Raw genomic sequence first — 24,434 nt, forward strand, 5'->3', positions numbered from 1 at the left:
CGCCGCGGCACATTTGGCCTTTGCTCGCGCCACTTCAACTTTTTTATAACCTCCCGCTTGATTAGGATTTCCAGTGCCGTGCACGTCGAATCCGAAAGTGTTGGCGTGTTTCTCACTTTACGCCGGTGTTATTCGACCACGCGGATTTGGCGCGCATTGTCGTTAAAATTCCCGCGAGAGAGAGAGAGAGAGAGAGAGAGAGAGAGAGAGAGAGAGAGAGAGAGAGAGAGAGAGAGAGAGAGAGAGAGGCGAGGGAGAGGGGAGGAGGAAAAAAACGGGGAAAAGAGTCGGCATTCCACAAAGCAGGCGCTTGACATTCGAGCCCGGGTGTTCGGTCGCGCGCCGGTTCCCAAGCCACCTACCGAACATCCAGCATTGCAGTCGCGGACAAAACCGAGGCTTTATCGCCGGCACTCGGAATTGCAAACGCGGCAATTTTGACGAGTCGCGGGGCTCGCTCTCCGCCTCGATATCGCACGCACGCGCTCGACGGAAAGTTGCGTCGCTCGTGGCATTTTCGCAAGGCAAATTTTAATTGGCAGGTTACGCTCGGCAACGGAGGTGCTACTCGCTGCTCGTTTTTTCCCCTGCTCGCGAGCGTCTACTTTATATAACGCGAGAGAGCCGCCGCGAGCGCGCGCTTCGGTCAATTCGCGCGCCCGTTCTTTCTCTTTTGCCGTCTTCGCCGCCGTGGCCGTCGTCGCCGTCGCCGCCGTCGCCGCGACTGCACCGACCTCTCCTCCGAATGGGACTCGCGCAGTGAAAGTGGCTCGCGCGCTCGATGCGCCAAAACTAATGCACCTGCCTGCCTGCCGCTCGTTCTTTCTTTACTGCGGCACTTTGCCGAACGTTCCGCGTTGCGGAGCCTCTCGACGTATTTAAGCGGGCAATTCGCTTTCTTCGTACTCGCACGCATCCACCTTCAATTGCGAGCTTTCACTCGCTGGCAAACGTCTATTTTGCATACGAAAAACTGTAACGTGTATCCGCGGCTAGGCCGCGCGCACTGTAGCCTCGAGAAAGCGAGGAAAGCATTTTTCAGTCCAATAATTTATTCTTTTTACGCGGAATGAAAGTTAGGCCAAGCACGGGCGCCGCGCTCGCGCATTATCGATCGGCCATTCTCTCAACAGCGACTTTTCCACGCCTCGACGTTTTTTCTTCGTTCTTCCGAACGAAGTGTCCTCTTATGTCATCGTCGTCCGTTTCGCTCGCCGCTTACACGAAAGTCTATCGGAGCGAGAGGGCTTGCATCACCAAAATCGTAGATCGCGGAGCGCGCGACGCGCCATTCACGTGGGAACCAGCGGGAAAGCTTTTCTCGACTGGCCAAAGTCGACAGATAAACATTTAGAAGTGAGCTCATCGCGCGAGTTGCGATAGCCGCGCACACGGAAGCGAAGCTCGGTCGCGGAGAAATTTGGCGTGCTCGCCGAGGTTTGACCACGCGAGATGATTACTTCGCGTACGCGCACCGCGACAGAGCGGTTTTCCAGCTGCCTGTGCGCGTGTGCGCTGCTAAGCAAGCGCGCGCTAGCGGCAAACGCCAGCTCTCGGCTTTATGCTCTACAAAGTACGCGTACGTGCGCGGACTCTGCGCTCGTGAGAATTAGCCTAGCGTGATACCGAAAACACACTAGCTTACTTTTTACTCGATTACGATCCGACCACTCGTGCACTCGCCCACTTGCCTCTATCCAACGCTTTTCCCGCGTCCATATTCCGGAACTTTTTCGATCGCCCGTTTTCTCACAACACTTGCTACGGCGACGCGTCTCTGCGCCTCTTGAGATTGCTACACGCCATCGTGTTTCGTCGACACGATTACGAGGCGCAAGCGCGCGCTCTCTCTCTCTCTCTCTCTCTCTCTCTCTCTCTCTCTCTCTCTCTCTCTTTCAAAACGTGCACGAAAATAGACGGGAGCTCAATTACGTGTACACAAAACACTTGCCCCTCCTCCCACTCTTTCTCTGACAATATGAAAACCGCGCGAGGGTGTTGGCAAGCACTCGGTCAAGCCCCCTTAACCGCACCAGTGATCAAAAAGCGCTTCCAACCGCATTCAACGACTCGACGATTGTTTTCGTTAACAGCGCTTATAGCACAAGCCACGGTTCGCTCCGACTTTCGACCAGCCTCGGCGCTCGCCAGTGAATTTTCGACACACTTCAAGCGCAATTTATGCTCTGAAAAATTTACATTTCCCACTTGATATCGCGCCGAACAATGAAGGCTGCTACTGGTCTACCGAGCATGCAAGTCACCGCTCGAATTTTCACTTGGAAAGCATTTTACTTTCCTTAATCCGAGCGCGCATCTCGGCCGAGTCGTTCTGCAAGTCTTGAGCATTCGAAAACTGGACCGGTTGTTTTGCGAGTCGATCAAGAGCCAGCAGTCGTGCGCCACTCGGAGCGCAGAGGAGCTCGCATTGTTCGAAGCGGCTGCGCAGAATGCCAATGAGTATTCGGTTGCGCGTCGACTGGCGCGCGACAATCCGGCAGCGCGGGCGTGCAGTCTCTTTTTGCACGCCAGCGGTCTGGGCATCGACGCAGCGAGCAGTGCGCGCCTCGTCGGGGAAAAGAAGGCGGCGCGCTCTCTCGGCGCCCCTCGATGCCCCTCGGCACCCCGCGTCGCGCGCAGGCTTATCAAGCGCGAACACGCAAAGCGAGAGAGCGCGGCTCGAGCGCGCGTCGCTCGCCGAGCAGACAACAAAAGGAACCATTGCCGAGCAACGGCTGCGCGCGATGGTCGTGGCGGTTTCGTCGAGGCCGAAAACTCGTGGGCGCCCGTCGACTCGTCGCGTGCACACTCACAATACTGAACTGTAACAAGTGGCGCCGGCCGCGGAAGCACAGTAACCACAACAACGACAGCGACCAGCGACAGCAGCAGCAGCAGCGACGACGACGACGAACGGAGTACGCACGGTCGCGCTCGACAGAAGCAGCAGTGTCGATGTCTCGGTGTCCGCGGCGGGACGCAAACTGACACGCGGGACGCGGCCCGAGCAGCGCGAAGAAAGGTGCGGGAGTGCCGAGCCGGAGCCGCGGGAGAGGGAGAAGGCCGCGGCTCGGCACGCCGTCGCGCCGCGCGCCGTTGGGCCTCGCGTATCCTTCGCGCGCGCGTGTGCGCGCGGCGGGCCGCGGCGTTACCTGGCCGACCGGGCTCCCATGCTCGCTCGTTAAAGCAGAGCCCGCGAGCGCTCGCTCGGCCGCGCTCGGTTCGGGCCGCTGCGTCTACCTGCCCGCGGCTGGCGCGGCCGCCATCTCGTCGCATCCGCGCGTCCGCGCTCAGCTCCTCTCTGCGGCTGCTCGATCGCGCGCCGACGACGACAGCGCCGAGCGCGGCCGCGGCCTCCGCCGCTCGCTGGCTCGTTAGCCGACACGCGCAGCGCCGGCTGCGTGCGCGCCTTCGACGAGCACGCGCAAAAGGCCGACGCTCCGACGTTGCGCGAGCACGAACGGGCAGCGGAAGGAGAACCCGGTAACGGCGAGCGCGTCAAAGTCGGCGCCGCCGGCCGGCCGGGATCGGCCGTTCGATCGGCCGAGCTGGCGCAGAGATAGCGCAGCGCGAAATCGCTCTGCCGGCCGGGGCTCGGCGAGGGAGAGAACGAGCAGCTGGCAGTGGGAAAAAGCCGAGCGGGCCCGTAGCTGGGCGGCAGCGCGCCCGCGGGCGTGTCCTTCGGCTGGATAGCGAGCGGCGGAGCCGTTGCGAGCCGAGAGCCGGAAGTGCCGGCATCGTCGATGCGCCATTGTTGCTCGCCGGCAGCTGTGCGTGCGTGCTCGAGCTGCCATCCACGGCCGAGCTGCGTTCGGGGACAGGCGAGTGCGGCCGAATCGCTGGCCGAATCGCTCGAGCGGCTGCCACGCGCGAGCCCGTCTCTGCGCCTGCTCGCTTGCGATCCGTTCCGGCGGAGCCAACGTCTTCTTTCCGTGCGACGTACCGCTCGTCAACCTTCGTGCCGTCCATTTTCCTATCGCGCTCGCCGGATACTCTGCGGAGGCTTTTCCTCCGGGCGCCCGAAGCAACGACGTCAACTGCTGATCGCTGTCACGACGGAGAGAAACTCCCTCGGAGCACGAGAAAGCAGCGGAACGACGCGCTGCTCGGAGTCGACAACCCTTTTCGCCAAGGTACGCCGAATCTGTCGACCGGCTTCCCTTTCCTCTCGCGCTTCGCGGGGGACTTTCTCTTCGGGCAAACCGAACCGCATGGAATCTATCCAAGATTCGAGTCTTCTGCCCACAGCTCACTTGCGTCCGTCAGTTCAACCAATACGTTTTTCTACCGATTTCGATGCAAGCACTCGCGGCTATTCACGGGGACTTGGCCTTGAAGCTTGCCATTCACGGACTCGCCGATCCTCGGATTAGCTATCCGAGTGTGTAGCGTTAGATGAGGCAACGTGCCGGGCCAACATTCGCTGCAAGTCAAGCATCCTTGGGACCATACAGCCAGTCAAACTACTTTGCAACGATTAGCAGCTGCTCGGTCGGTCATTGCTTGTTGTCGGTTTTTATCGCGTTGCGCACGCTCGCGGCCAAAAATCAATCGTCCCAAGCCGCGCCGAGGGTCTCGGCGACTGAAAAAGCCGCCGGAGAATAAATAGCTCGCTTGGACGGCGACGATCGCGTTCGGGGCACCGCGCCCCCGGTCGATGTAATTATCCGGCGGCAGCGGCGATCCATCAAAATCGCGGGCACGGCTTGCATACGTGGCTCACGCATAGCTCGGCAGAAGGGAGGGGAGCCGGCAGGCCGGCATTCCGCATTCTACCGGCGCGTCGATGTACCGCTAGCCGCTCGCTCTGCGCGCACGGCGAGCCGCGCCGCGCCGCGCGCGGATCGTCCCAGGCCGATTTTACGCGAGAGCCGCGCGAGAGCCGTCCGAGAACAGCTGCCCGCTCGCGGTCAGCGTGTAAATAGGCAAAAACCGACTTCCCGTCCCGCCGCTCATCGCGTTCTCTCCTGGGCGAGCCGGGCGCGCTGCGCAATATCGCAGGCGCCTCATAATCGCGACTTTCACGGGATAACGGTGCGACTCGCTCACGTACGCCGCGCGCGACACTGCTCGTCGTTGCTCGTCGCTGCTCTTTCGTTGCGACCCTAATCTCGCGCACTCGCGCTCTTCTTGAGTTCTTGAGGATCGGCAGCACGACGAGTTGCCGTTGGCGCACGCGTGGCCGGAGTCGTAAACGGGCCTCGAGGCTACTTGCGACTGCCCAGGACGAAAGTGAATCGATACCTTTCGCAGAGCGCTAGACAAAGACAAAGGAAAAGGCTTACGCAAGGCAGGGGCAAAGGAGAAGGTTATGACCCGGCCGGAGTTGGACGCCGTGCTCGCGAGCAGGAGTACGCCCGGCTGAAACAGAGCCGTCGAAAACGCTCGGGCAGTGACAGCGGCGCGCCGGCATTCGCGTTGCACAAGCCGTTGCCCGCCTCGTCTACTCGGCGAGTGCACGGCCGCGGAGCCGAAGCTGTATAATATCGCCGAGTGAAAGGCGACGACGAGCCTCGTGGCAGCTGCTCGCGGGCGCGCGTACAGCTGTGTGCATGTGCGCCGCGAGAGACGACGCGAGAGACGACGCGAGAGACGAGGCGAGCGCGCGCCGCACTTACACGCCCGCGACGGGCTGCCGCGCAAGTTCAGCCTCGCGATATCTATGCCGACTCCTCTCCAACCCCAAGCGAAGAGATTCCGTCGCGCATTCGGGCCAAGTCATCTCTCTCGTCGTCACACGGCTGTCGATCAAAATTTCGGAAATTTCTGTGATCGAGTAAACGACCGACTTGGTCGACGGTCTCGCCAAACGCCGCACCACATATGCGGGCACGATTGCCTGATTCTTCGACTCGCTTCTACGCTGGATGATTCACGGAGGCATTTTCTAATTTTTTTCTACGCCTCGAAAAAGGTCAAACTGTTTTCCTTGTCGGAGAGAACAATGGGAACGTCAAACTCCTACTCGAGCGTAGTAAATAAACGTTGCTATTGTGTTGGACGAACGACGGTGTAGACGGCGCGCAACTCGATCGAAATGGGGAGACAACTTTCAACAATCCGAGCGGCCGATCAACAAATTAATCATCGAACGAGCGTCGACCTCGAAGCCGTTGCGGCGTCTGCGTTATCGCGCAGTGGGCATTTTTCATTCGACAGGATATTCACGGTGGACAACGAAAGACAAGCCTCGGTAGACGGAGCGCCAGAGGATCTGGCGGAGGAGATCAGGTGTAATAGAGCCGGGAGAGACGCGGGCGCACGCGCGATTAATAATTCAGCCGGTCGTTGATCCCCGACCCGAAGATGCTGTGGCAGCTGTAAAGGAACCGCGGACGTCGAGGGAGAGGGAGCGCCAGAGCATGTAGTGCGCGTCAAGGATCGAGCCGGGATTCCGCCGAAGAAGAGCTTCGCTGTTGCCGCTCATAAATAAGACGGGGCTGCCCGATCGTTAGTAAATACTTGATGGCAATGCCCACTGGAATAGTAATGGCCAGTCCGGCCCGGCATTTTTACGTGGATCGCCGCCAGCTCCTCTCCTTCTGCGTACGCTTCTTCTTCCTCGTTGAGCGCCCGGCCTGCGCGCTTCGTGCGCTTCGTGCGCTTCGTGCGCTTCGTGCGCTTCGTGCGCTTCGTGCGTGCGCGCGCCTCGGCATGATAAACGGCTCCGGGGAGAGCCTTTGCGCATCTGCCGCCGCGATTTCATTGGTAACATAGCTCGCGTTCGACGATCGATAAGCGCGGACCGCTTTGACAAACGCCAGAGCAGCTTCCGTGCCCTGCTTGTTGTCTGTGTCTTCTTTCGAAAGAGCAAATTTAGCCTAGAAAGGGAAAGCGAGGGCCTCGGCCAGCACGGACAAACGAGCCAGACTCGAGCTGCGAGTACCTGGCTGAGCTGTATACGTGCGAAGCTGCGCGCGCTCGTCGCATACCAATTCCCGGAGAGGAAAGAACAAACGAGCGCGCACAGTAGCGTTCGGCGGGATGGAGGCCGGAGCGCCGAATTTTCATACCGACGTACGAGGCAAATTCGCCCAGTCTTTTCAGGCGCGTCGAGGCGCAAGCAAAGATAGTCGAGCGTTCTCTTTTATTCTCATTCTACTGCCACCGCTGCTTTCCTCACTTTTCTACGTGCACGGTTGAGAGTCAATGGCTGCCTGCTTGCCACCCTATTCAAGGCTGTAGCGTCGCGCAATTTTCCTAATCGGAATAGTTGCCATCGAAGCTTTCCGACAATTTCATTGTCTGGCACGTGGAGGACACGCAACGGGGAAGGGGGATCGTTTATCCGTGGCGCGTGTCACTTAATGTACTTACAAAAAACGACTGATTCGCAAAGACCTCGACAGTGTACATACAACTCACCTGCAACAGAAAAAGAATATTGCGATGTTTATTTGGAAAGCATTGGCATAATGAATTAATATAAAGACGTAGATCACACGATTACAGAGCTGGCCAAACGAACTGCACACAACGTGCAACGCACAACGCTCGACGCCATGAGACTCGGCGCGAGCGGGGCGTTTGACAGCGGTCTACCAAATCGCGCTTGAGCTCTGCTGGGCAATGACGACTGCGAGAGCTTACGGCGAGAAACGAGGGAAAGGATGGCGCACCAGCACTTTACAGGGCCGTTAACCGAATCGTAAGATGTACGAGAGAGCAGGCTTTCATCGTCGAAAGACACCTCGTCTCGGTGTCCGCACGCGCCTCTTCAGCTGTCTTGAAGAGCTTGCATTCGGATCCCTGTCACATTGCCGCCTACCGGCTCTGCTCACTTTTACTTTTGATGCGCTTCGTTAGAGCTGTTAAACGACTGGAACTACTTTACACCGTTGCCTGCTGCCGGTCTACTGCTCTTGTTTCGCCTGCAATTGCTGTTTCGCAATGCGGTAATGGCGAAGGCGCACTTTGATCGCTTCGGTCGGTCGAGATTGACAGTCGCGAATGCGGGCACACGCACGCGCGTCGGCGAATTCAATTGACTCGCGCTAATTCGTTATCCCGCCTCTCTGCGGCTATTTTTATTTGGCATTGCCGCGCTGCTGCCTCGATCGCAAACGCGATTCGCTAGTTTCGCGCGCCAATTAATTTTTACTACGCCGGAGAGCTGGGCGATGCTGTTGAGAATTCGCATCGATCCGTCGATCAATAACGCACCGCTGCTCGAATTTTCGGCTACGGCCCCGTGCTCCCCGCGGACCACTTCCACGATGGTCGCGATGATAATTCAACTAGTCGACTAATTCCGCACCAGCGCCGTTAATTATCGGAGCAGCGTGTATTTTTCGAGTGTGTGCAGCGCGATTATTAAGTGCGCCGGGTCTAGCTCTGATACGAGCGTTCGATTAAACAACGCATAGCCCCGTGTAGAAATTTCCCGATCTAGACTCGATTTCCACGATTTCAAAAATGTTAGGTGAATCGCACTTGAATTGCACATGTAAATCGAAAAATAATAGTTAAGGCTATATAGAAGGCGTTTTTCCTATCAGAATCTAACTTGGTTTACTTGATTTTTCCCCAGCTACGAAAATGCAATTACAATTTGTTTTTTGCAAACAATAACTTTAACGTATATAATGAAATGATTTTCGCGTTCGAAAATATTATAACCGGTTAACGATCCCTTCTTCCGTTCTTCATATATTCATTAAAAAAAGTGTAAAGACTTTATAAGGTTAAACATTATTTCGGTTACTAGTAAACGTTATTTTTATTTTTAATATAAATATGAGAAGTAAATATACTACTTTTAGCTTATGTGTTATCTAAAACTTAAAAATACAAAATATTGAAAAATCTAACATTGACAAAGTAAAACAAAAAAACATAGAACGTAAACGACAATACAGATTAATAAATAATGAAGTTAACGTCCACATTTCTCAGGCACAAATAGAAGATAACTGTAAGTATTGACAGTGAATAAAAATACTTTATCAATAGTAATGTTTAACGAATAAAAGTTCAAAATTTATACACAGATTAACAGGATGCTAAAAAAGGTTTACTCGATTACGTGTATCCAACTGAAAATACAAATTTAGACACCATTTTCGAGACATCTGATACAACACAGAAGAATGATACACAGAAGAAAATGAAAATTATATTACAGTTTTAGCCACGAGTAATTCTTACTGATATACCGAAATTCGAGGAATTTTCAATAAACATCACACTCCAGCTCGTTATTTTTTAAAGGGTACGAAAGGTCATGGAGGATATTTTACATGTGAACGGTGTATCGTTGAAGGCATACGAAAGGAGAGACGTACAATTTATACGGATTTTGAGGCAACTTTAAGAATCGATGATGCATTTAGACAGGTGGATCCTAATCATCTCACAGCAATTAGCTCTTTATTGAAAATCATGCCAAAAATGAGATATGGTCCATGACTTCGTTTTGGGCTTGCATGCATTTAGCATGTAAAGGCGGTGGTATCTTGAAGTTACTATTATATTGGACTAATAGGAAACGAAGTGTATGTCTATCGTGAAAACAGCAGGGAGAAGTTTCTCGAAGATTATTGTTATTAAAAAGCTGTGTTCATGTAGAATTTCAACGTAAGCCAAAAAGCCTGAAATGTATTATTAAATGGAATGCTCCTGAATTGAGATTTTTTTACTGTATTGTGCGCCACTGGTATTGCAAAATTTATTGAAAATTGATCTTTACAAACATTTTTTACTTTATCACGTGGCATTTAGAATTTTATACAGTAAGGATTTCAAAACAAAAATTTTAGCGAAATTGTATTTAATGAAATTTTTCACAGCATCGCGATTTTTATATGGCAAAGAATCACTAATAATGAATATCCACAATATGCTACATATTTCAGATGATGTAGTTAATATGGATTGCAATCTAAGCAAAATAAGTGCTTTTCCATTTGAGAACACTTAGGAAAATTACGCAAATACGTGCGTACTCGGAACAAACCGCTTGCCCAAGTTTGCAGACGTTTGCAAATCAATAAAAATTTTTAAAACCATCCATGCACTGTGCTAAAGAAATTTGCTCTATTAAAAAATATTAAAGCCGAGAATTGTCTTCATAAAACAGTTAAAAGTTAATAATCTCTATATAATCACTGACAAACACCTTAATAATTATATTTGCACAAAAAGTGGTAAAATGTTAAAAATTAATAAAATCTATTATTTACACAATCAACCAAAAAAAATTCAAATATTTGACATTATACTGAATTTATACTATTTCGATCTATTATCACATACCTTATAAAATCTACGAAATTAAGTTGTTGCCAAGTTTCAACAACAGAATGAAAATTATTGACGTCAGTAAAAGTATTAGAATTTAAACTGACTTATTTATCATTCAATACATTGCCAGGAAAAGCTAAAAGTAATTTCATTTTACCATTTTTGCATTGACTAAAATTATTATTGCAATAATTAATGTAATGGCTTGAATTTATCTCTATAAAATTGAAATCAATCTTAAAAAATTCATTATATTGTTTCAAACTTTTGGACGGATAGCGAAATTTATTTAATGTAATTAGCATAGTATAGTTTTGCATGGACAAATAAAAATATAAAATAAACAAAATAATATATTACTAATTTATATTCTACAGGTAAATGAAATATGTAATTATATAGAAATAAAATCTTACTAAAATTCAAAGTTTTAAATGAATACTCATCTTGGCAGCACTAATTTTACATACAAAAAAAAGATAATAAAACGAAATCAAATTAAAAAAAATGTTGACAACACTGTTTCTAATACGTTCGTTGATTCGTCCGCCGTGATTTTTTTTTCGTTTTATGCAAAAAAATTTCTTTGCGCTTTCAAGGAATCACGATCGTCAATTGTTTGAAAAGACTGCATTTCTAAACGAGATAAGTGAATGTGGAACAATCATTTCACAAAATTGCAAGAGCATATTAAATTTAACCATGAACTTGACAAATGTTGGAAGGAATGGGAAATCGCATTGGGAAGAGGTGCCAGTAAGTTGATTTATCAATAGAATTATTGTTTTTTTAATTCATACAAGCAGTATTTATTTCAATTCTGTTTGTCCTTTGATAGACAGTTATGTTAACCCATTAACGCTCACAGGACGGTTTTCCGAAAGCTGAGTTCAAATTAGTACCACGTAACGAATTTGAAAGCCAAAATTTCGGATTTTCAAAGGTACTCTTTCGAATGGTGTAGGTTAAAAGTCCCGCCAAGGAAGTTTTACCATAAAAAAAATCGAAAATAAATAAAAAAAGCTGAATTTTTTAGCTACATTTTTTGTTCAAATCGAATTTTCAATCCCATAACATGTTTTTATATGCTCCAAACCCCTTTAGATCGCGGCCTCGATGTCTAAAGTAAATATTAGTAAAGTTACCCGAACATTAAAATTTGTTGTGTAAACAAAATGGCGTCCGATATGAAATTTCTTTTTTTTTAAATTTGATGATTTTTTTACTCGAAAAGCAAGCATTTTCGTAGAAAGTTTCGAAGAACATGATCATCTTAAAATTAATCAAAGAATATCCTAAAATTTCTTCAGAATGGTCCGGGAAATTTTTGAATTTTCGAAGAGTCCCAAAATCGAAAATTTCAAAATTGTATCAGAAAATTCTGAAATAATCCCAGATATTCTCCAATCAATTTTAAGACATCTTTGTACTTGGAAAATTTTGGAATTGGGCAACATTTGTATAATATGAATGGTTGAAGACGTTTTTTTGTACCTTCATGAGATTGGTAGAGTAAACTTTAAGGTTATTTTGCTCGAAAACTATAATATTTATAAAAAATTTTCCAAGTACAAAAATGTCTTAAAATTTATCGGAAAATACCCTGGAATTATTTCAGAATTATCCGATACAATTTTAAAATTTTCAATTTTGGGACTTCGAAAATTTAAAAATTTCCCGGACCATTCTGAAAAAATTTGAGAATATTCTTTGATCAATTTTAAGATGATTATGTTCTTCAAAACTTTCTACGAAAATGCTTGCTTTTCGAGTAAAAAAATCATTAAATTTAAAAAAAAAGAAATTTTATATCGGACGCCATTTTGTTTACACAACAAATTTTAATGTTCGGGTAACTTTACTAATATTTACTTAAGCCATCGAGGCCGCGATCTAAAGGGGTTTGGAGCATATAAAAACATGTTATGGGATTGAAAATTCGATTTGAACAAAAAATGTAGCCAAAAAATTCAGCTTTTTTTATTTATTTTCGATTTTTTTATGGTAAAACTTCCTTGGCGGGACTTTTAACCTACACCATTCGAAAGAGTACCTTTGAAAATCCGAAATTTTGGCTTTCAAATTCGTTACGTGGTACTAATTTGAACTCAGCTTTCGGAAAACCGTCCTGTGAGCGTTAATGGGTTAAAGCTGAAAATCGCTTAAAGAGGTTGAAAACTGATTCGTATGCTTTTTCAATTGACTTCGATGAAGATCTTAAATCAAAAGCTGATGATGAAACGAATCGAAAAAAATCGATAATCGAAAGTACGTTGCCAGTGAAATTTGAAAAGTCACCTTACTTTTTGAACACACCTCGTATATTGAAAAAAATTTTGAAAAAGGATTTAATTCTAAAATTTACTGCTTTTAAAAAGGTTAATGATAGAGAGTTTGTATTTAAGTCGTCTGCCTATTTTCAGCTTATGAAGAGTAAGTATAATACAAAGAGTAAGAATAGTACAAAGTATTTTAAGGAACAGATGGACGTTAATCAAATTTGTTAATTTTTTCAGTTGTTATCCTCAGCAATCATCATGCTTCGCAAAGAGAATTTATTATAGAGACGATATTCAACACTTGTCTAAGTGCCACAGCTTTTAGTAATTCTAAAGATTAAGACGGAAGGTTAAAAAGCAGGATGACTTAACTAATAATTTTGACGGCTGAATACATGTCAAATTTAGTCATTATATATATTATTTTCTTTATATGTATAGTAGTTACATAGAATACTTTTTATTCTGAAAATAAAAAGAAATGTTTAAGTAATATTCTATATAACATGATGTATTTATGTGCCTAAAAAATATATTTTATAACGTAGAAATAATTTGTGCTTAAAATATATTACTTGCATATTAATACTACATTTCTTTTCCTATTTATGCATTTTTCTATTAAAAAAATACTGGACATTAATTGGATCTTCTCATGTGATTCGAGTGAAATTTCCCCATCCGAATTGTAGGAAAAAGTAGGACATTTCCCGATCGTAACCTAAAAAGGTTAATTCCCTTGTCCGAATCGGGTATGAACTAGGGAAAAATCGTGTCAGAATCCAACCCAATTTTTTAATGAATTTCTATACGGGGCGCCGCTTTCAGCTCTATAAACGCATCGCTTGTGCACGCGCACAGCTGAACATGACAAAAGAAGTTGGCTCTTTTCGATATATGCGGGAGATCTTGGAAGAGAGCGGTTGGCTTTGAGGTGCCGCTTGTTAAATTTCGCGCTTCGACAAAGAAAAGCTTTTAATGGCAGCGAGATATTCTCAGGGAACTGCGCGAATTTTGGGAAAGGAATCTGCATTTCAAAACGGGTTTGTCCTTTGATGTCGGTATTTCTTTTCCGAATCCCGGCGCTTGATTAAAAACTTTTACAGGCTCACTCGTCGTGATTTATACCTATATACATCGCACGCTTTGTACATGTATACATGTGGATGTGATGTTTATAACATTATTGTTTAGTAAAATTAAGAATGAAAGCATTAGACTATTGCAAACAAAAATTCGATTCTTTACAAACTTAGTTTGCATACTAAATCACGTTTTCCAATGAAATCATAGAAACTTATATTAAATAAACTGCCTATTCAATCTGTTTCGTAGATTGTACGCACAGAAGATAAAGAAGACCAATAGATTGCTAAAATATTAACAATCTTAAATTTATATTCGGGTCAAAGCAATATTAAAGGATAAAGTGAAAAAACATCCTAAATAATTGAATAGTTAAAATGAATATAAATATATCGATAATTTTTTCAGTACCGTACTACTATAACCATACATAGCTCCTCCCCCTCCCCCCGCCCTTCCGAGTCGTTTAGCTCAGCTATAAACATGCAGACGGGATTCCCAACCATTCTCCTGCACCCACGTAGAAAAATATCGTGATAAGTTAAGAAAACGAACATTTAATACTGGCTGATGACTTATAATGTAAAAATTGAAATTTCATTAAAAAATGTTTATAAACTTTCATACAATCGAACGATTAAATAATTTGAAAGTAATCACTATGAATGGTGATCTGGAGGAATCCGTGTAGCAAGCAATGAATTGGAGAGTGTTTAAATATTCGCACAGGAGAAATCGAAATATTGGTTTTGAATTGCAACGGCATCAAGACTCTGTACATAAGCGATCTACAGCGAGCGATCGGTGGCGTTAATAAATGGAGGAAAAGTCGTGGATGAAATCGTAATTAAAATCTATTACTTATAGGTAAACACACGAATAAGGATGCAGTGAAGCCGGCGTAATATAGCAACGCAGATAGGAGGCGAGTTGGCGAGCCAAATCCGAAAATTGATTGGCCGAGGTAAGGTGAAAGGTGGCGAAGGGGGTGTGTAATCGCAAGCGGCACGGCTAAGGCTTCGGCGGTTTAATCTAGTTGTAAATTCTCGGTGTCACGTGCGATTTCTCGGCGGGGTCAGCACGAAGGGCTTAATCCAGTCGCCTCATTTGCATTAATCTGCAAAGGGTTTGCGCCGCTTAGCCAAATCTAAGCCTCGCTTTCCCTTGCCCGCCCCTCTCTTTCTCTTTATTCTCTCGGCGATCCGACGAATAATTTAGGTAGCGTCGCGCGATTTATGCTTAGGCGACTTGGCACGCCAGCCGATCCCTTGGTCTCTCTCTCTCTCTCTCTCTCTCGTCTGACTTTGGCTAGCGCGCAGCGAGCATTGTTTCGTTGTCTCGCGCCTCAGAATGTCGCCTCATTTCAATCGCTTGGCTTGAACCAGCAAAAGCGCCGAATACTTTAAGCGTAGACTCACAGTACACTGGCATTTCAGCAGTGGGCGTGCTTCGGTCGTTCGAAATGCCTGCGAAGAAAATCTTTCCCCGGGGGCAATGGCAATTGATCGTGCGCAAATGCCGCCGGAGGAATGAGGATAAATTGAAGGACGACACGGCGTATGCCGTACACCAGACGGTTATTCACGGCCCGGAAAATCGGCGTCACACTTCGTTAGATAGGCCCGGGCGTGTATTTAGCCGCTCCGTGCTCGAAATCGTTCGTTCAAATACGAGCCCCGTCGGCAAATTCATCCGACGCTTGATTAACAATCCAGCAGCGAGCTCTGCTGTAATCCAAGCGCTCTCGCGGTTTTTCACTCGAGAGTAGGAGAGGAGGGCGCTCAATCTACATCGCAGCTCTTCGACGAGCCGAGGCTATAATTGGTTTTCGGGCGTACGTGTAGTACTTACCGCTTTCGTGCTGCTGCACTGCCGGTTGACGTTGTTCACGTTGTTGTTGATATGGTTGTTGTTGTGGTGGTGATTGTGGTTGAGGCCAGCGTTGGTCGAACTGTTATTATTGTTGTTGTGGTGGTTGTGCTGATTGTTGCGCTTGTGCAATACCATCGCGGCGAACATTTTTGCGCTCGGCGTTGCTTTGACTTTTGTGCCTTTGATCGACTCGCTTGCTGCTTTGTTCTTCAAGTGTCGAGTGGCATCTTTCGGTACGTCACTCTGCGCGAACAAATCAAACGAGCTGTTGGTTGGAACGGCCTGCTGCAGTCATTACGTTATGTGGAATGTCGGCGAAAATTGGCCTCTTCCCGCCAGCTACAGTGCAGATCACAGATCACGCGCACGAGGGGGATGAACAGCTGATCGGCCGAGCTACCTTGCACGATTTCGCTGCGAGTCGACGACACTTGACCTGTAGTCAAGCGCGCATTCGTCACTTTGCAATAGGTTACAGCGGCCACGTGATTTACGCACGAGTTGAACTAACTTTGGAATCCCAATGAGAATACGTGTACTCGTGCATTCGGCGTTGTTTGGCGAGAGAACAAGCTGCGAACTATCTAATGGCCTTGGCATGTGCGAGCGTAGCGCTCAGCCGTAACTCTCGCTAGGCAATGCAAGTGCGCATGGGGACACGGGGAGACGAGAGCGAGAAGCTGCAGCCCTGTTGCACCGGACGTACGGCCCACTGACATGCAACCGGGCGCCGCAACGCGCGCGTCGGAAGCAAGCCGCCGGGCGTTATAACTGCTCCAGCCGCTCGTCGCTTCGACGACGCTGCATTCACTGCCGTGCGTTACGCGTTCATTTACATAACTTCCGTGGCCTGCGGCGCCTTGGCACGCATGTCTGCATGCACGCGCGCCCCAACGAACCTTCGGCTCTGAAAAGCTAACAAATGCGTTTTTCCCCCCGAACGCCCTGAATCACTGTACTTTCCTCGTTTGGATTTCACACTGGATGCGAAGTTTATCCGTGGCAGAAGCTCGCGCGGCGCATCGCGACGCCAATCGGTATGCGCGCAGTTTGCGGTCGAGATTGCGTTGGAAAAACCGTTCGTTTGCCAAGTCGAATAATCCGAGCTCGCGGCTGGACCGCATTGCACCGCGGTCGTGAAACGTCGTACGTACAACTACGCCCGCGCGCGAGAAGGGTCTACTTATTCGCAAATAACAAGCGCTGGCTGCTTGTTTTCTGTACCGATGGAAAGCATGGAAAGCCGAGAGAGCCATTGTTCGGCTGAGCAATGGCGTTGCCTTTCGGACGCGCGTATCTCATTGAATTGTCACTGAAGTTTAATAGTCGAAAAGCGAGATAGGATCCGAAAGTAAGTTTAGGCGTTAAATTGACTTTCGCCTTATATATATACATCGTCATCGTCGCTTCGGCGAGTTTCATCGGAAAATATTAACGAGCGTTTCGGCTTGGCGAGCACGGCAATGCAAGTCGCGCCAGTACAAATGAGAGTTGGAGCAAGTTTGGCAGAAGGATTATCGACTGGTGCAAAAATAGTCGGAGCAGAGCTGGCGCGTTCGAGCCTAATTGACGACACAGCGAGACACGGGCAGAGCAGACGCCGGCCGCACGACCGCGAGGCCGCGATCACTCACGGCTGACCGCAACTTTAAATGAATCCGTCCGGCGACAGGCGAGCAAGACAAAGGGCTCGCGGAGTCGGAGCGCTCGAAAACAAAAGTGCGGCGTCGCCAGAGCGCCGCACACGATATAAGTACGCGGAGAGGCTGCGGCCTCGCCGCGCGGCTTTCAATTATTGGCCGATATGCGCCGCGCCGACCGACCGAGTGAAGCATTCTCACGCGCCTCGCACCGATCCCTCGCTCGCGGGAGTCGCGAGTTTACTCCGCAGCCGTGAAATGGGAGAGAAACCGAGAGAGAGAGAGAGAGAGAGAGAGAGAGAGAGAGAGAGAGAGAGAGAGAGAGAGAGAGAGAGAGAGAGAGAGAGAGAGAAACCGATGGATTTCCATTTGACATCGCTGCATATCCCAACACACGCCCTCCACATTTTACTTTTTCACAAAGACCGTCGAGAAATTTTCATTTTGCCCTGGCTTTGTTCCACCCGCCCGACTCTTCTGCAGGAGATGCACGCGAAATGCCCATTCTGTGTTACGCGGGACTATCCGCGAGGTTTTCCTTCTTTTTTTTTTCGTACTTTTTGCTACTTGCACAAATGAACTGGACAATACGCATTTTTGTTCCCGGTCTCACATGACAACGAGCACACTTAGAGGAGACATTTCGGGAGAAAGACGAGACGACGGAACAATGGGCAATCTTTGGACGGATATGACTAATCGATGCACGGAAATGTCGCCTCGGTCTGCGGCCTACTTGCGCAGACCTGCCGTATGATGCCGAGAGCGCTTCGCGCGCACGATGAATTTGCAACGATCGGGCATACACAACCGTCTCCGCGGCGTCCACCTGCTAGCTGCTGCCCGTTCGCTTCGCGCGCGCGCTCCGGCTTGGCTGCTAATGCTCCATTCTAAAAATACATATTCAATCTCTTTCTCTCTCTCGCGCTCACTAATCGATATACTCCCTTCGCTATATTTCCATTTCATTTCGCCACCACCAACTCGGATGCATTGTTGACGAATATATACTCCGTGCTCTAAATAATGGACTTTTAAAACCACCAGCTTGTCATTCTTAATTTGAATATTTCACGGAATGGTCGTTTAACAAACCATAGTCTTGCGGATCGAAACGCATCAATTTGTTATTTGGAAACTTTGCCGATGGCACTCTTTGGGTTCTTGTAACAATACTTGTTAGTTTTAGTTTATTTGGATTATTTCCTTGCGAGTTTATTCAAAAGTATGCCGTTTCTTTCGCCAAAAGTTAAGCGAAATATTCGGCGGATCTTTCAAGGCTGCATAACCGGTTTTTACTTAAATTTTTCAACAGGTTTCAAAGCCAAAATTCACATCTCTGCAGGTCTATCAACATCAATACACATTCTTTGGGAAAAATTTATACCAATACTGCTCAAAATAACATTCAAAGTAACTGGCTATCGAATCCTTCCACTAATGATTTTGACAGCTGGATTTGTTGGGTCGAATTGCTTGAAAAGAAAATGCCGGAAAAACAGTACACGAAGAAAACCTATATTAGAGATTGCAAATGTGACCAAGGTGATGAGTAATACAATATTTGTTGAACAAGCCGTGCGGAAAGTACAGCAAAGTCGCTCGCTCGGCGAAAAAACGGCGCTCAGATTCGCACTTTCCACGCGTTGTTTTGAAAAATACCGTAGCCTTCCAACAAGTTCGGAGAAACGTATGCAAAGAAATTGTTAGTCGAAGCAGAGTGCAGATTGGTGGTGACAAACGGCATGCTAATGACGACAAAGTCTGGTCCGCAGTACGCGCAAAAAAGCCGGCGCAAGCTCAGCGGCGACGGTTCTGATCCAGCGCGCGGCCAGGTGACGGCGTGCTTTGCGTGGGTCACCGCTGCTCGACCGAGTCGCCGAGAAACCATAAGCGGACAATAAAATCAAGGACGAGAAGAAGAACGAGCGAGCGAGACTGGCGCGCGTCCCAGTATTCTTGGCGCTTCTGCAGCGTTTATCGGTATATGTATATGACTCTCTCTGGTCGGGCCCGGAGACGTCGTAAATTTACGCAAATCTAGCTTCCAGCGCCTCGCAGCGAGGCCTGACTGTTCCGCACACGGCTCGCAAAGGGCCCACAAAGGGCTGGGGTTCCGACCTCAACGGGTTCCTTTTTCCAGCGCCGTCGCCGTGTAGACGCGTCGACCGCTCGATTTTCCGCGTCATGTCGCAACGCCGGCAGACGTCGCGTCGTCGGTCTATTCGAGTTGCCCTTGTCGCCGCTGCAACCATTTCGGGCTGCGATGTTGAGCGCGCGAATGCAACTGTCGCGGAAACGAAAGCCGTTCAGTCGGCGTGAAAGCAAAAGCTGAGAGCACGGCGTAGAAGGCGCGTTGGACAATTGGCAAGTTAAGGCAAGGCGCGCGAAAAGGCTTCGTCGCCAGTAATGAAATTATCACGGCAATCGGAGCTACAGAGAGAGAGAGAGAGAGAGAGAGAAGGAAAAAAACAGGCGGCGCGACGCCAGCACGAGTAAAGGCCTTCGCGCGCGCTAACGAGGGGCGCAATTGAAAGGAATCCTAGCAATTTCTCTTTCGTTATCTACTACCCTTGGACAGGCTACTTCTCTGTCTCTCTCTCTCTCTCTCTCTCTCTCTCTCTCTCTCTCTCTCTCTCTCTCTCTCTCTCTCTCTCTCTCTCTCTGGCAAGGACAGAGCGGTAATCAGGAGTCCGAGTGTACAGGCTGCACTGTAGCCGAGAAGGCCTTGACAAAGGGGCGACACCAGCTAATGGAGAAGGTCGATGTACCTGTAGTCAGCGGGAGGGAAGCCTCGAGGAGGCGGCGGCGACGGATTCGTGGCTGGCCGGCGGAGTGCGCCAAGGGTGGCTGTGGCAAGAGCTGGCTGCTGGCTGCTGGCTGCAAGCGGCACCGGCGCGACGCGTCGACTGAGGCGTCTCGGCCGCGGCGGCGGTTCAGTCCGGCTGCGACGAGCTCTCTTGCGCGCACGCTCCCTCGCGGCGAGAGGGAGATCGGCTGCCAACCCTCTCGCGCCCCCGCCGACCCAGGCCTCGCAGGGGAGGCCTCCCCGCCAACTGCCCTCCTCCTTGCCGGCGCCGCATCAACTTTTTCAAGGGCTCGCGCACCTTTCGTTCGGCAGGCTTTCCATTACAACTCGTCCCTCGAGCCGCTCTGTGCTTCTTCGGGAAATTCACAGGACGATGCCTTGCTTTTAAGACGCTTCTCGTCGCAGTTGCAGTACGGAAGCTCGTCCGACATCTCCACTTTCTCTCGAATGGAGCGCTCTTGCGAATTTCGGCTGGCCCTCTCTAGTTGGAATATCGTGTCAGCGCGATATCGGCAGGCCGGACGACTCGCAGGTATACCAGCGAGGCGAAGCGCTGCTAATAAAATATGCGTATTGATTTTTCGCCCAGTCGGCGGTGGCGTATAGTTTCCGCGAAAGGAAGTAAGGACTTAGTCAGGATTACGATTCCGCCGGCAATACAAAAGAGGCCGCGCGCAGCAGCCCGAAGAACCGGTTTTCGAGAGAGCAGCCTGCGGTGCTGGAGGATCCGATGGCGCTGCTGACTTGGCACGAACGCCAACAAAATCGCGCGGCGAACGACCAGTAATGTAGGCGCGCACCTCTGCATTTGGACACTGTTCGCCGTGGCCACTCGCAAGCCGAGCGCGTCGCCAGCTTCGACCGGTTAACGTTGATTAGCACGGCGGCATGGCGCTGCGCGATTAGCGAGGAGCGAAGCTGCCGCTGCTGGCGCGGCGTCGCTACTTGGCAGCGTCTCGGCCGAGGCGAAGAGGCGCCGTGCAGCGAATTCGACGGCAGCGCAGACCTTCCTCCCTCGCGAAAATCGAGCTGCTACGTCGTGAACGGGCCATTGGCTTCGTCGGCACTATATCACTCGATCGAACGGCAAGTTCGCCGAGGAAAAAGCGGCGTCGTGAAATAACGACGAAGGTCGCCTCGGGGCGAGCGATTCCGTGATTATGCATTGGCTCGGAACTGAAATGCTCTCGCAACTCCAAGGCCGCTCTCCGGAAGAAGCGGAGTGCAATCTACGTAAAAGCCTGATAAGGCTGTTTGTTCGCGAGCTGGTTGTTTGGCCGGCGTCGGATATGCGTTTTCGAGTGGCAATGCACTCGAGCGCGAGAGGCCGATATGCGGGTGGCGGTGCTTGGCTCCGCCAGCGCCGCCGCCGCCGCCGCCGCCGCCGCGCGTACATCCGCTGCACGCGCGCCGCAAGCGGTGCAAAGCCTCTGAATTGCCACGGCGGGCTTCCTCCCTTTTGCAGCCTCGATGCTAAAGCTGTGTGCCGCGCCGTGACGCACAGCCCGCCGATCGAGAGATTGGCCAAGTGCTCGCGTGCTCGCGTGCTCGCGATGCTTTGCTCGCGCTTACTCGAGCGCGACGCCGCCCTGGCTAGACGCGCGGCCTTTACAAGCTCCGGCTGCCAGCCGACCTCCTCCGAAGCTCGCTGCTCCGCGCGTACTTCCGCGAAATGCGCCAAACTTCTCCTCTCTTGTTCTCTGCTTTGCTTGCTTCGCCTTTTTCACAAGGCGGAGCAGTGATCTCCAATTCGCCAGTCACCACACTGTCGCGGCATTGCACTCCGCGTTGCCGCCCTGCAGAATATCAGTCGGTCGCAAGACCGACGAGATAACTCGTTGGGCAGTCTGTCGGAGGGCGAGCGAATGAGCCCGCGACTTGCCGATTGGACAAGGCAGCAAGACAAGCGTTCGACTGCGCTTAAAAGCGTCTTAAGGCAAGCTTGGTTAACGAGAGTGTCGAAGCGAATAAACGTCCGGCGCGTTTTAAACAAGCAGCGCTGTTAAAGAATTTTCAGCTCGAGCCGCCTCTGGCTTTGGACTGCTGGACTGCGACATCGGGCAACGGGCTCGGCTGGTTCTCTCTTTTTCTTTCTAATTGCCCCCAGCCTTGCTCCGCTTTGCTCTCTCGATGTTTGCTCTCTGCTATTCCTCGTAGCCGCCGGGGCAGCCCGAGCACGCTGCTCGAGAGCCCTCCAGTCCTTTCTTTACTCTCGTCCACGTACGTACGCGCAATATTTTCTTACGCCTGGCGAAACTGTGGACGGGGCGGTCCTTCGCTTTGCTGCTCGGCGGGCGGACAACACCCGTTTGTCCCCTCAAGGCTAGCCGAATTTCTCGTGCTCGAGCAAACTTCGGAACGAGGGCAAAAAATAAAGGGAAAAATCAGTCCCGGCGAGCGCGCGAGTCGATTCTGACGGACGCTGCAGTGGAGCCTTCGGGAGAAACTTTGAAATATTCAGCAAACAAAAGGGGAGAGGATCGAACGGTCGGCGAGAGGTGTAATTTGGAGGAGTTTTTTCAGTTACGATGTCTGGGAGTCGTAAGACTTGTCAATAAAATGCCGCCGGGGGTAGACGGCGCGAGCGCGATAACCGAGAGCGAGGTGCGCGGAATCCGCGTCCGGCATTGCGGACGGGCTAAAGCCGGGCCAAGAAATTCAATTTTTTCGCCGCAGCACGGAGAGGTTCGCGCTGAGCCTTCGATCGGAGGGGTGGCCGACGCTGGAGGAGCTCGCGCGGAGCAAGGACTAGTCGCAACTAGAAAATCGTCGTAGAAAGTCGCGTCGAGAGCGTAAGCACGGAGCGAGAGCAAAAGCTCGCGATTCGCGCGCCAGAGCGGAGTTAGCCTTCGATGAAGTAGGAGAGCGAGAGGGAGAGCAAGCGAGGTATATATCTGTCGGTTGTTAGCCTGGGCATCGACCGTCTGGCAGACTGGTGTCCTGGGGCCAAGGACCTTTATCTCTCTCGCGCGCGCTCGCTCGCTCGCTGAAATATCCTGGCCGTGTAGCGCCACGAGAGCTCCCCTCCAGCTGGTGCTGCTGCCTCCGACACGTTCGTTGGATCAACGAGGAGCTAGCTGCCGCTCCCGATGCTGCGGGCTACAAGAATCCGCACGGCAATCGATATAGGTGGATGTTCACGGGGAGAGACGGGCAGACGTCCGTCGAGGACGGATGCTTCGTGCCCCGGCGCCATTCGCCGCTCTGCTGCCTGGCTGCCTGGCCCGCCGCTCTGGCTGCTTCCCTTTTACGCTCCTTCCTGCGCAGGTTAGCCTCCCCCGTGCCTCGATTCGTCTTTCTTTCCGCGCTCTCCATGCTCTTCACGCTCACCGCACCTATCTTCTCTCGATTGATGACGGTCAAGTTCACCGACTCTCGCAGACTTTTTCAATTCAACGACTCTTTGTCACGAGTGCAGATAACGCTTTCTCGGGGAGACTACTTGTCGACGACGATGTGCTCGACCGGAAATCAATTATCAGATAGGTAGCCCGCGAAAAGCGATTGCTCGTTGTTTCTTTTCCTTCCGGCAGATTTGCGGCGAGATAAGCGTTCAACGGCTTTTAATTCTAGCAAATGCATGTCACGTCGTTACTTACGTATATAGAGTCGCTTCTAAACGCGTCGATGTTGCTTACCTGAAACAAAGCCAAAGTGAGAGAAAGTTGAGTAAAATAGGTGTCCAATGTTTGCACATTTAAATAGAACAATATCGGATATAATTAGGAAAATGGCAGCGGCGGCGAATGTGGTACGTTCTCGTTTGCCGATTTGCGACTAAAGCGCTTGCGATGCATGCAGATTTACGGATAATCCGCGAGGCCAAATATCCGAGTTCTCTCGTACGAATTTAGCGAGATCAGTGAAGCTCGAATGCCAACACACAGTGCACGGCGTGCTTCGGCTCTTTTATGCGCGGCAGCGGCAGGACTAGTGGCGCAACCGGTGCGTAGGCCAAATTTCTACACTCGGCGCACAATTTAAAAAGCCACTGAGTTCTGCAAGCGCAGCATATAGCTTGCGTGCCTCTTAGCTAGCTTTCATGTTGTTGGCTCCCCTGTTTTTCCTTTTTGTGTCCCCCTCGCTCTCTCTCTCTCTCTTTCTCTCTGTACCTCTGCCGCTTAAAACGCACGCGCGCAACTCGTTTGCTATTTTTCTCGTGCACTGGCTTTCAGCTGAAAAATTGAAAGACCTCGCTTCTTTTCGCCGATTACATATGGAATTTTTCAAAGTCATCTCTTTCGCTGAGCTTCCCAAGTGCGTCTCCGATTGCCGGGGAATCCGTGTCCGAGTGAGAACCCAATACGTCGGCTTTGTTGCGACAATATTCCACTTTTTTCCACGTTCCTTCTCCTTTGCTCGAGATCCTCGAAAGCTTGTATAAACTATTGTACAGCGCAAATAATGGAATGTATTTTGGAAAGCGCACTCCCTGTCTCTTTATTTCAATTTTAAGCGAGATGCACGTTTGCTCGAGGACAAAATAGAGTCGAGTTTGGCGTTGAT

At 49.9% G+C, this 24,434-nt stretch overlaps 1 protein-coding gene across 6 annotated transcripts in view; it reads right to left on the minus strand.

Moving 5' to 3' along the window:
- Positions 1 to 24,434, minus strand: part of LOC131668345 (serine/threonine-protein kinase 26) — a 75,457-nt gene that overhangs the window by 20,749 nt on the left and 30,274 nt on the right. For 2 of the 6 annotated variants that reach the window (XM_058942430.1, XM_058942432.1), the window contains exon 1: positions 2,814 to 2,988. The exons of 1 other annotated variant lie outside the window; for it this stretch is intronic. Coding sequence is in view for 2 of the 5 variants with exons in the window: in XM_058942433.1 (XP_058798416.1) it covers positions 15,459 to 15,626 (168 nt within the window). In the remaining 3 variants the exon portion in view is untranslated. Of the gene's footprint in view, positions 1 to 2,813; positions 2,989 to 15,458; positions 15,765 to 19,890; positions 20,243 to 24,434 lie in introns of those variants that run through there. 3 more of the 6 variants (XM_058942433.1, XM_058942434.1, XM_058942431.1) reach the window with 3 other exon arrangements.

The sequence above is a fragment of the Phymastichus coffea genome, unplaced genomic scaffold, assembly GCF_024137745.1.
Source record: "Phymastichus coffea isolate CEN01 unplaced genomic scaffold, Cenicafe_Pcof_1.1 PCOF00076, whole genome shotgun sequence".
Lineage (NCBI taxonomy): Eukaryota > Metazoa > Arthropoda > Insecta > Hymenoptera > Eulophidae > Phymastichus > Phymastichus coffea.